At 44.2% G+C, this 13,042-nt stretch overlaps 2 protein-coding genes across 2 annotated transcripts in view; one reads left to right on the forward strand and one right to left on the reverse strand.

Annotated features, from left to right (window-relative positions):
• Window positions 1–7,518, forward strand: part of T265_03968 (hypothetical protein) — a gene marked incomplete at both ends in the record, with an annotated part of 14,348 nt that extends 6,830 nt beyond the window's left edge. Inside the window, 7 exons of the mRNA XM_009168575.1 lie at window positions 1,016–1,287; window positions 2,930–3,116; window positions 3,214–3,343; window positions 3,445–3,725; window positions 4,533–4,747; window positions 4,995–5,162; window positions 7,333–7,518. Of these exons, the coding sequence (XP_009166839.1) occupies window positions 1,016–1,287; window positions 2,930–3,116; window positions 3,214–3,343; window positions 3,445–3,725; window positions 4,533–4,747; window positions 4,995–5,162; window positions 7,333–7,489 (1,410 nt within the window). The remainder of the gene's footprint in view (window positions 1–1,015; window positions 1,288–2,929; window positions 3,117–3,213; window positions 3,344–3,444; window positions 3,726–4,532; window positions 4,748–4,994; window positions 5,163–7,332) is intronic.
• Window positions 7,519–9,233: 1,715 nt separating this feature from the next.
• On the reverse strand, window positions 9,234–11,024 carry T265_03969 (hypothetical protein; the record flags this gene model as incomplete). The annotated part of the gene is made up of 2 exons (XM_009168576.1): window positions 9,234–9,669; window positions 10,460–11,024. 2 exons carry the CDS (start codon window positions 10,966–10,968, stop codon window positions 9,489–9,491), a joined length of 690 nt encoding a protein of 229 aa, XP_009166840.1.
• Window positions 11,025–13,042: the final 2,018 nt, after the last annotated feature.

The raw sequence follows: 13,042 nt of genomic DNA on the forward strand, positions 1-13,042 counted from the left end.
TGGTTGGTTTTCGGTCCTTGAAAATTACATTCGTACTTCTCAGTTCGCCACTTTTTTGGCTTCTTCATAATAGCTTGCAAACTCTCTGCGATTCCTGACTGACGTTTCGTACTCATCGTGCCTCATCAATACCGACGGCTTACTTCTTCGTCGTCTTCAATTTGTTTGGAATTTTTGTAATGTACTACTCATAAGGTTGCTGAAAGCCCGTCGACAGCCCACGGCCGTTTTCGCCCTATTTGGGGCTCACCAGGTAGGCACAGTCCCCGGGTTTCCGTCAACCTTATGTTCTACTTGAAACCAAATTGCACAAAATCTGGAATTTATTTGTGAATGTGGTATTTCATAGTATCCCAGCCCTCGTGCCTCCTATGGGTGGCATGGCAGTTAGGCGCCGAAAGGGTGCTACAGCTGAACGATAGTTTTAGCTAACATCACGGGCTAACTTTACAGTCATCATCTCCTTTGTGAGCCGAAAACCCCTTGATGAAAAAGATGGTAGTGAAGCCTTGGTCCGGTTGTATTATTAAACTGAGGTTAAACTGCAAACGCTTGATCGGAAGTTGTTGTTTGAGTTCTCATGTGTCCTCTTAGCTGTGCTGCTCAGAGTTCAGGCGACACAGCATTGTTAGCCATATAAGTTCCACATGAGAGCGGTGAGTTTAAGAGATATTCCAGATGTACAGAGTATCGCGCTTTAATACTGCAAGACCTAAGGCTGAAAACCCGTCTTCTTTCCGGTTGCCTTCCTGAAGTTCCTGGAATTACGGGTGCCTTTCGTATCTGAGCAGTTCAGTTTTCCTTTGTGGTTTTGTAAACTGCATATGTGAAAATGTTTGTCTCGTGTGCCTTGAAGCACTGGCTTCTTCAAGAGTGCAAGCTTTGTCGAACCGAGTAAGGCCGTTAGTACTTGGGATGATCCCATATTTGCGTTCCTTCATGTACTATAGTATGGCTACACAATCTCCATCTACTGCTTTTGGCTTTGCTAATTTTGATTATTTTTCCCCTGTAGGTTTCCTTCGCCTTACGCGGAATGGTTCACGGGAATCGTAAGCACTTCTTCACTAAAGGTGTTTGGGAGGAAGTCACCAAAGCCGTCGAGTCTTATCGTTCTGAACAACAAGATCCTAACCAGGAACAAAAGACGGGAATATCCATCACATCTATCCATGCTAGTGGTAAAGAACACCCCATAGCAACGGCTGTTTTTGTTAACTGGCCTCGACTGAGCACACTACAGGTTGTCACAATGCGGAACGCATGGTCCCTCCCAGTATACGATCGGTAAGCCATTCGGAGGGTAGGGCAGAAGGTGTAATCCCATTATTTATCCCACCCTTCCTTGAAATTGTGAGTGTTCCACACTTTTTCCCGTCAACTTCCAACCCTTCATTCGAGGTCGCCATGATTGTCTTGGGGTCATCGGTCAGTTATCGTTTGGTGACAGGCTTTCTGCGTGGAGCTTTAGTGTGATGAGGCCGTCATTTCATTCAGTAGTCACGGAAGAATGTCCTATGGGACGCCTTTCTACTAAACATTTAAATGCAAGAACTAGTTCTTAGGGTGATTATACTTCCACCGTGAACAACAAATTTGTCCTTTTTTATAACGTTTTACTCGAGTGTTTTGCACGGCGACCTTCACATTAGCGGTTGATTGTATGTTTCATCCACCCGAATTCTCGCCTCTGCTTTGCTTTCATTCGGATTTGTCTTCCACTGTAGTGATTTTCATTGCATGAATGTGAAACTACAGGGAAGGTATAGTCTTAATGTTTATCGACCTGTATAAAATACAGGTGGAAATTACGCCGATGTCGAAATGCGGATGACATGTGGCAACCGTCTCCATGTTGGCTCTCTGTCAAACGACTACTCATTTATTGAAGGCCAAATTGAACCAACCTCGAGTCACACCGTATTCAGGCTTGCTCGAAACGGAAGCACTTTAGTAGGGTGGCCGAGTAAATAAAAAAATAACATTCCGCTGCCTTACTGGACTAGGTAATACTACTAGTAATCGATCGTCCTTAACACTATTTCGGTACCTAGTCTGGTATCTAGTTGCCACTCCACCCGAAGGAAGCACGAGGTCTAAGGTAGTACCAGGTTGCTCAAGCCTAGACAGGTGCAGTCGAGATTCCGGAGTCGGGTTCAAACCACTGACATCCCGGTCGGTAAGTTTGAATCTTCACCAGTTTGAGCTCAGTGTACTAGGTGGTTGACCACTGTGGTGCAGTGTGCCTGACGTCTATGACTGCGGATCGCAGTCATTTGGTAACTTGCAGCCCCGATTCCTGCTTCACTGGGAAACCCCATCAAATTCATTCAACTGGATGAAAAGACTGTCAGTTAAGGATGTATCAGCATGTTTAAAAACAAACAAACAGGCTTCTTGAACGTCAGTAGAATAGGTCCCATCAGAACTTAATTCAAGAAAAAACGATGAATTTCAATGCTGTCTTTTATCCTATCGACTGAGTTGTTGGAGTTTCGGTTCAGTTCGTTGCAGTGTTTGTATTCAAAATGTTTGTCTTCGCTCTTAAATGTACCGCCGGTAAATGCTACCTATTTAGAGCATTACTGGCCAACATTTTCCCGGAGTGAAGTGTTCTTCGCAAGCAGGCAAAGTTCCCTTATATGGCTGACATAAAAAATGACGTGTAAGTGCGTGTCAGAGAACAGCATTTCTCTCAAAATGGGTGACCGTAACAACATCAAACGAGTTTGAACGAAACTATGTTTCTTCCATATAAAGACCACGCCCACACAAGAACTACTTAGAATTTACTGGGGATAGCCTTCATATTGAGAGTGACCATATTTCTAGCCAAGGTTAGAAGCGAAACTTTTGTGGGCTTTTTTGTTACGTCCACTTTTATCCGACTGTCACCTTGTCTGTTGTAAGAAGTTTTCATTTGTCGTAGGTACACATTGGTTGTCCAACTCTTCATCTCAAGAGCTCGGTCTCAAGAAGCTCGGATCCAAGCACAGTTGGCTGAACTGTCCCTGTTACGTGCCCGTCTTCCCGCTCTATTCACCTCATCCAGTGGTACACCCAACACCGCATTGTACGATGATATGAGTGCGCAACAGTTGGATCGTTTATTGAGAGTGAGCGTTTCTTATATTCCCTTACATCGTTTCTAAACAAATGGTTCTCCCAATAGGAGGGCTTGTTTTGCATACTACTCTGTTTTCAAATCCATAGGAGAAGGAAGCCCATCTGCTAGCAGAGCTTTCAGAAGTTGAGAGGCGACGTCAACTAGCGAGGCAACAGCGTCGTGCCAAACGCGTTCACGAGCTCCCTGTGGTCACTGTCGTAGGCTATACAAATGCAGGTGAGCTGGTTTTGTTAGGTTTATGCCAGCGAGTTATCCAATGCCATAAGTTATCAGTACACTTATATTTCGATGGATTACGTGTTTTGCTGCTGTTTTAGGGAAGACCAGCCTAATTCGTTGCTTGAGTGGGAGTACCAAGGCTTGTTCATCACCCCAAGTGTTTGCCACTTTGGATGTCACGCACCACCGGGCTCGGCTACCTACTACGTCGGGGATCCAAAATACTCTGCCCGAAGCTAGTCAAGATGCCTTCAATAAAAATGGGACGAGTCTTCCTGGCATTCGTTTCCTGTTGTTAGACACTATTGGATTTATGGCCGATTTACCTACTAACCTAATTACTGCCTTCCGTGCGACCCTGGAGGAATGTCTGGATACGGTAAGCTTCTCCGCTCAGGTAGGGGTAGAGTGCAACTCTTGAACTCTCCACTTTACGTATGCTTTCGGTGAGATTTCGGATAGGTCATCCTTCATTCGAACTTGACGAAGAAATTATAGTTTTTACTGTGAGAATGTATCGAAAGCATATCTGCTGATTCTGCAGAAGCGCATTTTTAGTCCTCGTATTACCTCCTAAATAGAAATTAATACAGGATATTTCAGTGGCTACCTGGGTTGTTAGACGTGTGCACAAAGCCCCCCTGTTTTGTTTCGTCACGCAAGCAATCCATGTTTTTCAAATTATTTTGTGAACAGCAGAGCGAACTTGATTATTGGGTGAATCGGCATGGCAGTGTCAACAATTATCATATTTGTGACTAGCAATATCAATATCTGATCCAAGTCTGCCGTTTTTTTAAGTTGTATTTTCTTGTCCTCTTGAAGTGACTGCAAAGTTTAGTTTAAATGCGCTGGCTTTATGTTTGTTTATTCTAGCATGTTCCTTTCGATTACGAGCACCACAGACTGGAAATCAAAGTGGTGTGCTAATTTTGTGACTGAGTGAACACTAAACATTCGGCTACGAAGTGGATATCGAGTCACGCATGTTTGTGATATTCATGTCTACTTTTAGTGTTTGGCTTTGAGGTTAATACAACCTTAATAGGTGACCTATGTGGATTCCAGTTACTGTGGCTCTGTCCAATAGTGAGAAGTGATTTCACTTATAATATACCTGAATACATCTGATGCTCTACCCAAATATTTTGAACTTCCAGTATTTTTTTCGTCCAATCTTCTTCAGGATCTTATCCTTCATGTCATTGACGTTAGTGAAGAGGACTGGGAGAGGCGGGCTGCTCATGTGGATAACGTATTGTCACATTCAGGTGTTCCTCGCCGGAATATTGAAGGCACCGTTTGCCCAGCATCCGATTCGGATTTAGCTATACAACGCAATCAACGTATGATGTCCAACCCCCCAGTCCTCATTCGCATTGGAAATAAGATAGATCTTGGGTAAGTTTCGCCAAGGGACCATTTTATTTATTGCATACGGCTTCCGTTTCGACCTTGTTCCGAACCAGTACTGTAGTTAGGAGAGTAGTTCACCATAATATGTTCAGAAAATAAAGTTTTGTTTAACAATCCACCATCCACATGAAATGATAGGACTACTGAATTATGGTTTGCTCATGTTGGTAATGCAGTCCATCAAAATGACAAAATAAAGGCACCTCGGTATTTTTACTCTTCCTTTTCGAAGCTTACGCTATGTGAACGAGAAGAACAGACAAAAATTGGACGTGCTGGTTTCCGCTAACCAATGGACTGGCCTCGATGAGCTTACTAGTCTTATAAAAGATCAGTTGATTGAACATTTGGGTTGGTTTCAGCGGACAATCACTATGTCCCAAGGCAGTCCAGCGTTGCAGTAAGTTTTGTTTGTTGTCTTCGTTATTTTTGTGATGGCGTCACATTCTAAACTACATTTCTTTTCCCCAAGGTGCATATTTTTTCAAACGAATTTTCCCTGGTTATTTACCCTATACAAGTCCTGCAGTTCGGTTTCATCTTATGGCCAGCGGCGGATAACTCGAACCCACTGGAATCGGTAACCTCTGTTTACGGTTGCCGTATCTGTGTCTGGTCTGAATCCCATTTCTGAATCCATAAATTTGCCAGATAGTGAAACCCCTCGAAAATGACTATTCATGGGGGGGGGGGGGGGGGTTCTTATGTGCGGGGTACATCCCGTTGTGTAACTATACGTAAGAAAACACAGAGTATCTCGTTTCCTTATCTTAACTCTACTTCATAGGACTAGAGTCAAAAGTGTGATGATGATTTCGCTCTGAAAACTCGGAACGGTGAATGTGCGGGTCACGCTTTACTTGCATGCGGCATGCATTTCATATAACCGTATCTGTTCCACAAACCTGGTCGTTACGTTCATTGTTGGAGACGACGTTTTAATATCCTCAGGATGGCTACACTTACTTCCTAGTATTTCGAGCGTCTTTGCGTCTTCCAGGGCTACGTCACTGTGTGATTTCATTTTATCTGATTAGTACACAATGGATCTGGGTTTCGCGAACTTGCCTTGCTTTGCGATGTTCTGTGGCATGGTGGATACGGCGATAAACAAATCTAAACTCCGCAGTGGATCTTCTCTTTCGGACCTTTCAAAGGTTCAGTTCCAACGAGCTATCATGAAGCTTTATACTTCAAACGCACTAATATCATTTTGATTCACCGGTAATGGGTGAGGGAAGCATGTGGGAAAATACTCACAAACGACACCGTACAGCATGATTGATGTTCATCTGGTAACCAGCTCTTTTGCACTTGGTCACACTTGTCACATTGAGTCAGCGCAATATGACGCAATGTGCTTCTAAAACCATGAGGCAATAAATTTGCCAAACGGTGGCACAGTGACCATTCCAGAGTTTAAAAAATATTTCTCTTGTAAAATTACAAGAACGGATAGGTGCTAAAGCCAGAGGGTGAAACAATTTGAGACACAAAAGTGAATATACACAGAATGTTTTATGTCTGGTAACTTATAATCTAAAGAGAAAGCTTCAAGGAATTGTGAAAGACAGAAAGTGGAAGTCCCTTTTTTGACCATCTTCATGAAGGCCCCACCTAAAGCTGCCACTTTTACTTCGTGGTCAGGTTTGAGTGTTGCAATGATAACGCGGGCTACACAGGCTGGAACTTTGTTCCACAAGGTGCAACCATGCCTGGAAGGCCAAATGGGAGCCGCCAGACCAAGAGCAGTGATACCTCGTACTGCGACTAATCGTTTTACGAAGCGGTCTACGACAGGAGTGTGAAGAACGTAAGATGTTTCCCCCAGACGACCAGCATGTCCATATTCATGGAAGCAATGATGCTGTCTTCCCCCAAGAAAGGACGGGTTAGAAAAGGTGGGCCCTAAAAACCGCGCACTCTGATCGCCCAACGGTTGATCATGACCACCGGTGCATTATTCAATAGGGCTGAATTACTTTTGGAATCTGAAACGGTAGTTTAGGTGGCCCTTCCCTATTCACTCGATTTTTTCCTTCAATGATTTGAGGAGGTTGCTTTTGATGCTTGAATTTAATGAACCCCACTAAGGGTGAGCTGCATTTTGCTGCTGTAATTTGAATGCCTTCGTGCTTCACATACCAACAGGTTCTATCTGAGGAGTGAAGCGCGGGTAGGAATAACAGCTGATTATCCAAGAGGTTGCTCTCTCCACGTGTGGGTGTTATTCACTGATGCATAACCCCACAGGTAACAGTCGGTGTGTTTCAAAATAACGCGATGTCGATCTTGCCGATTTGATGGGTTCTTATCATAGGGCAGTGTGTCTAACGTGCCAGTGTGTTGGTTCCGACTACCACTGTCATCATCCAGTGCTGTTTGTCGAATTGCTGCATTTTGGTATCACATTCTCCCTAAGTTCACGTACTGTATCCTTCCCAGTAACAGTATGAGTGTCCGCTTTCCCGCAAATTTCGCAGATGAAATTTTGGCTTTGAACTAATCTTAACTTGCCTTCGCCGGTGTATTCGTGAAAACTACGAAACTTTATATGTTCTTTTGCGTAGATGGATATACTCCAACGCAATGGTAACCAATGTGATGGCCGATCCAGTTGACCCACAACGGTTACAAGTATGTGCAATATTTACCCCAACAGTCTGGCAAAAGCTACAACACCTTTATCCTCTCCGAAAACATCAAAAACCTCATTTGACTGACTAGTGATTACTGTACACAGTTGTCATGTATATTCTTATATAATAATCAGAAATGTCTTGTGTTGTTTGTGTATTGAACAATGGGTTGGGCCTTCAGTTAGATTCAGGTTGCTGATCGTTCTTTGATACGGTTGGCTTTTGGGCCAGTCATTCCGAAGTTTAGGGCTGTCCGTAGGTAGCTAGTTTTGAACATTCCTAGTCTTTCGTCCTTCTCACTAGTGTACTGTGGACAACTCGTCTAGGATCAACGTATTCCAGTCCCAGAGAATTATCATCTACGCTGCTCAAGCAGAAGTTCGATCCAACTTGTCCCCCGCCCATTCAGAGTAGATTTTTCATTCACCAGGTAGTGAGGCGGTTGCAAGGTTTCGGACATGTGTTTAGTCGTGCCAGTGACTAAGTTTGTCACATCACTGCCTGAGTGGAGGTCGGTGGCCGTATATGGTGTGAGTTCAGATTGATCATATAATTGTCTACTGGCCAGTAGCTGAATGATACAACACTAATCTGCCAGTCGAAAGCAGAATTTTCGGACCGCTCTAGGGATGTGCTGTTCTGAGCTGCAATACGACGACTGTGCAATACTCGGTTTTCAACTAGTCTAATTCCATGCTGCAAAACTAAATTCCCCTCATCAAATACAGGGTCTGTGGAACCAACACAGACACTGTTTTGGGAGCGATCGGTAAATCGGAAGTCTTTAACACTTGAAAGCGTCTGGTTTTACGCGAAAACTTTTAATTACGCCGAACGTATGACTGGTTCTCGAAAGCTAATCTGCCTATATGCTTGGCACATTTATGCACTGCAGGCCGCTACTGAAATACTGCAGAAAATCACCTAGGTGGCTAAACCTGGATGCTGCGGTCGAGCAACGAAAGGAGAATTCTTCTCAGTGGATGAGTCAGGAAATTTGTGCCAGCATGATGGCTTCTTATTTCATGAATCAGTGGTATGACCAGTACCAATCGAAGATAAACGGAGCCTTTGAGTACGACCGCCGCCGAACAGGATCATTACTTGTGCTTTCTAGATGCATCTGATCCCTATTGTTGTGTCCCTCATGTCGCCTTCGGGATGATCCGCACCCATTACAGCCCGGCCTTATACCTTGGTTAAGTCACGTACTTCACGTTCCAGGGGACCGTTTGCTTCACCGGTCGCAACGCATTCCTATAAATTTGCAGCCGGTCGGCTTGTTGCGTGGCCACGGACTGTGGAGGTCCTCGTCAATAAATTGTGGCTTTTCTGTGTAGAGATCCCTGGCCAGAACCCAACAATGGTCTGATGAACCTGAGGGTACGTCAGCTAGTGTGCGTTTTAGGGGTTGGGTTCTAGAAAAACACCAGCTAAGCGGTCGTTGTTTGGCTCAGTTTATCCCCCTTGCTCAACATGCTTGTGAGTTGCAATTTGCCTCGCCTTTTAATGTTTTGTTTGAGGGAATCGCTCTTAGGGGCATGCTCCTCACACCCTGTCAGCTCAATTCTGCTTCCCTTGGAGTGTACGTGTGTTTGACTGGCTTTTAAAAGCTGCTAGTCTGTGTTCCATTCTAGCGCCTGGTCGTCGTTTACTTGCGTTCGTCCGATATACTTATCTGTGTGACACCGCTTCGACACTGGCTTGGCTTTTTGTTCCTCTTAGGATATGGTAAATTTGGCTCGCAAAACTTCGCGTAACATCTACTCGAAGTAGCGGAGGTCTTAGGTAAAGTACACTCGTTTGCATGCCAATTAGGTTTTGGCGGGAGACTCACCTGGAATACAGTTGAATCTCGTGTATGGTGTTTCTAAGCAACTGAATGCGCTGCACCAAGTCGCCTCATGTTCCATTTGGCACGGCATTCGAAATATCGTGACACGTAGAAGTAATACACTACTCATGAGCTGACTGTCGAAGAGTTTACATACATCTATGGCAGAGGTCTTGTCCGTCCAGTTGCCGAATCCCGTGATGCCGACTGTTAGTAGTGACAGCATTCAGCTGTGAAGAGTCCAAATATCAATTTATGTATCGAACAATGTAGACAATATGACGCAGGTCGGACGACCGTGTGCACATTGAAAGGGTAAACGGCAGTCTGAGAGGCGATGAATCAGTTCTTTTATTTCAAATTCCTTAAGCGGATCTCCGAACCGAACAGCCGAGTTGCAAGCACGCTTCTGTAAATGCGGGTGAATCACTTCACTGAAATGAAACAGGAACAAGTGTAAAATTCGGTGGAAATTATATCCTTCTTCACTGGTAAGTCTACTCACAATGGTTCACAGGTAAACCAGTAGCATTTACTCTTTCGTTCGGATGGATAAAGGACCAAAACAGACTAAGTTACTACCATGCCCACATGCTGGCGTCATGCATCATCACAACAGGAAAAATTTGGTCTGCGTAGCTTACATCTAGCGCAGTCTTTGTCCTTTTGAGCCAGAAAACAGGTGAATCTGTCTTGTTAGGATCCTAAGTGATTGCTGTTTCTACTTTCCAGGCTTCTGAAGCACTGTATAAGATAGGACTATACTGTGGTATTCCTCTCACAAGAAGTGCAAAGACCGTTTGGAATGGAAGTTGATTCACGCGGAGTTGTGTTGAACTAAGACGGTGACTTCACCTACCAAATTAATATTGATACTGCTGTTTATTCGGTTAGTACATCGTAGAGGTATGAATAAATGAAACGGAATGGCAATCGATAGTTAATATATGGGATTTTTTTGATGAAATAGCCTTGAAATTCCCCGTAGGGAAGCAGAGGTTTTCCTGTGTTGTGCAGAGGAGCACCAGACGAATTGGTATGATTTCAGCATATTTTCACATCAACTGTTTACCGATCTTAAAGTAGCAACTCCTGTCAATTTTGTGGTCTTTCACCTTTGTACCTTTCTCAACGTTATGTCTGTGAGATACTCTCCCCCATGGATTCACGTTTCTGTCATCCTTGATCCGCAGACCCGAAGTAAAGCTCTCAGGGTGTACTTACCGTAGGTGGTTAAATAGTTTCTTTCTTCCCATTTTGTAGCTTTCGGCAAACGTTTTAAAGAATTTAAAGACATCAGCTTCTGCTCGCGTGCATAAATTCCCGGACCTCGTGAATATCTCCGGGATGCTTATGGCGCGAATCGAGGTGGAATCCTTTGGGTCGAGTTCTAACTCCAATCCGAATGATTTGAGGGAATTCAGTGCGTCTGGATGATTTTCATAGCATTGCCGCAGTGACTTTCCGCTGAGCCCATAAAACTTTACGGCACACCGCACAGTGCTGATACCAGTGGAGTCATTTTTCGTTTTAGCAACTGTTTCCCATTGAGATTCCAACTGTTCTAGTAATATTCTTTCATGTGCAGCATGCTGATCTACTGCTATTATATGCCATCCTGTTTTACCGCCTTGATCTACTCTCAAACGTAGAAGCACCACTTTGTTGTCAATATAACCGATCAACTGGCATTGTTTCAGGTCTGTACTTGAAAGAATCGTACTGATATCCATGCTCCTGTTTGCTGGGGTTTCGGCGAAACGTGATGGTAAGGAAATTTAGTTTCGACAAGCCTTCGTGGCTGAAATCGCAAAGGAAATTTCTGATAACTATGAATAAGTAACTAATGTTTGTTCCTTATCTTCATTCTCAACTAAAATGGACTATGTACATTGACCACACACTGGCGGAACTGCCTCAGATTATACACCTGGGACAAAAAAATCATTTGCTTTTGAAATACTGAAACAAGCAGCTAGCCGATGTCGCTGTTTGGAACACAATAGTCTTTATTTCCATCTGAAACACACTTGATCAGCATACAGCATCTATCCACTATGTCCGGCGAACTATCCTGCCTAGGTTCCAATTCCGAAGTCTCAATTTGGCTTTGAATCTTTAGAATGAGCCGCTGAATCTGCAGAGGAAGCTGAACCCCCACGATCGCGGAGGTTGACAGCTAGAGTGTACTTCATCATGAGAACTAAAATACGGTTTGGACTATATTTTTGGATGCCAACACATAAGTGATCTGTGTCATATACGCTGAAGCAAAGCACCTCAAGAGAGGTTAAGGACTAAGTTTCAGTGACAGTTCTCTGTAGAAGATAAGAGTTAAATCCAGCTTTCCAACTAATAGGACTGCCTAATATCGCTTCCTTGCCTTCATCCTACTATCAAATGGATTTCATACAGTGTACCCAGAATAAATCTGGAGCTTCGTGTGGTCGATCCACTGTATATATCCGGAATTGTTCGCCCCACTCTTTCACCACTGATTATCAATAACTTGGGTGATCCTTATTCTTGATAGGATAGAAAAATAAGCATGGACATAATACTCGTTGGGCGATATTACTTTCTCTCGCATTCCCCCCAGGACATTTACTTCAATCTTGCTGTTCATGAAGTGTCTGCACTCCTGATGTCGCCAAGATGAAACCAACTTCCTTTCATGCTACCCACTAATGATAACTTTCACCTAAGGTACTGTTATATTTGCTGATTCGCCAATCTGTGGTATCTGCTGCTGATCCGCTCCAGTGCCTAGTTGCCGAGAAAAAAGGCTCAGAAGGGAACACAACAGCTATATTCCGAACAACGGTTTCAAGCTATTTATTGGAAGGACACTGTCTGAACTTAGTCCAATGCTGACGAGGCTGTGACGTGCTGCACATTGCGGAGGCGTTGTCTGACCTTGATCAACGCTGACTCGCGTTGTTTGGGTTTGATACAAGGCTGTGACGCGCTGCGTGTTGATGGGGTGTTGTCTGTCTGGTCAACATCTAGCGGAGCTGAGAGTCTCAGTAGATTTCGGGCATTCGGTGGTTGCTTTCAGGAAGCTGACCTTGATACCTCCCCCCTTTGGCCTTTCAACATAAGATTTTCGACGCGGATTAAGTTGTAGAGGCTCCACCCTTTTTCTGGTGCGATGGCATCTCGGTTGCAGCAATGGATTTATCTTGGGCGGCACATACGAAGCAGTGGCTATATGTGCTGGTCTTTGGAGATCAAGGGTTTCAAGCAGTAGGTTGAGGTCTAGTAACTGTTCTTCCGCCTTTGGGATCTGGCACTCAGTCGGCCGTAATTGATTGACATGTCGTTTCCATATCGATGATCCAACATGGACGCTGTAAATCACCTAACCGATTCTTTTGAGGACGACTCCAACAGTCCATCTTCGGTGCCCTTGACGAAAGTCCCTGACAAGCACACCCTGAATGTTGTCTTCCATCTAACACGTAAGTGTTAGTAGGATAGCGTCATGAGTAATTCTCAACCGTCTGTTCATCATAACCTATGCTGGAGAGCGACCGTCCGAAGACTGTGGATTAGGGGTTGCTCTATAATTCAGCAGGCACGTATCCAGCATTTTTGTCGTGGTCCCCTCCTCTTCTGCCTTTGTCAACGCAAGTCTAAAGGTGTCAACGAACTGTTCAGCTTGACCGTTGGATTGGGGATGGAATGGTGGAGAAGTAACGTGTGTGATGCCGTGTTTTCGAAGGAATTCGTCAGAATGATGAGATGTAAACTGAGTACCACTGTCGGACACAATGGCTTCTGGGATACCGAATATTGAAAACAAAT

The sequence above is a fragment of the Opisthorchis viverrini genome (genome assembly GCF_000715545.1).
Source record: "Opisthorchis viverrini unplaced genomic scaffold opera_v5_61, whole genome shotgun sequence".
Classification (NCBI taxonomy): domain Eukaryota; kingdom Metazoa; phylum Platyhelminthes; class Trematoda; order Opisthorchiida; family Opisthorchiidae; genus Opisthorchis; species Opisthorchis viverrini.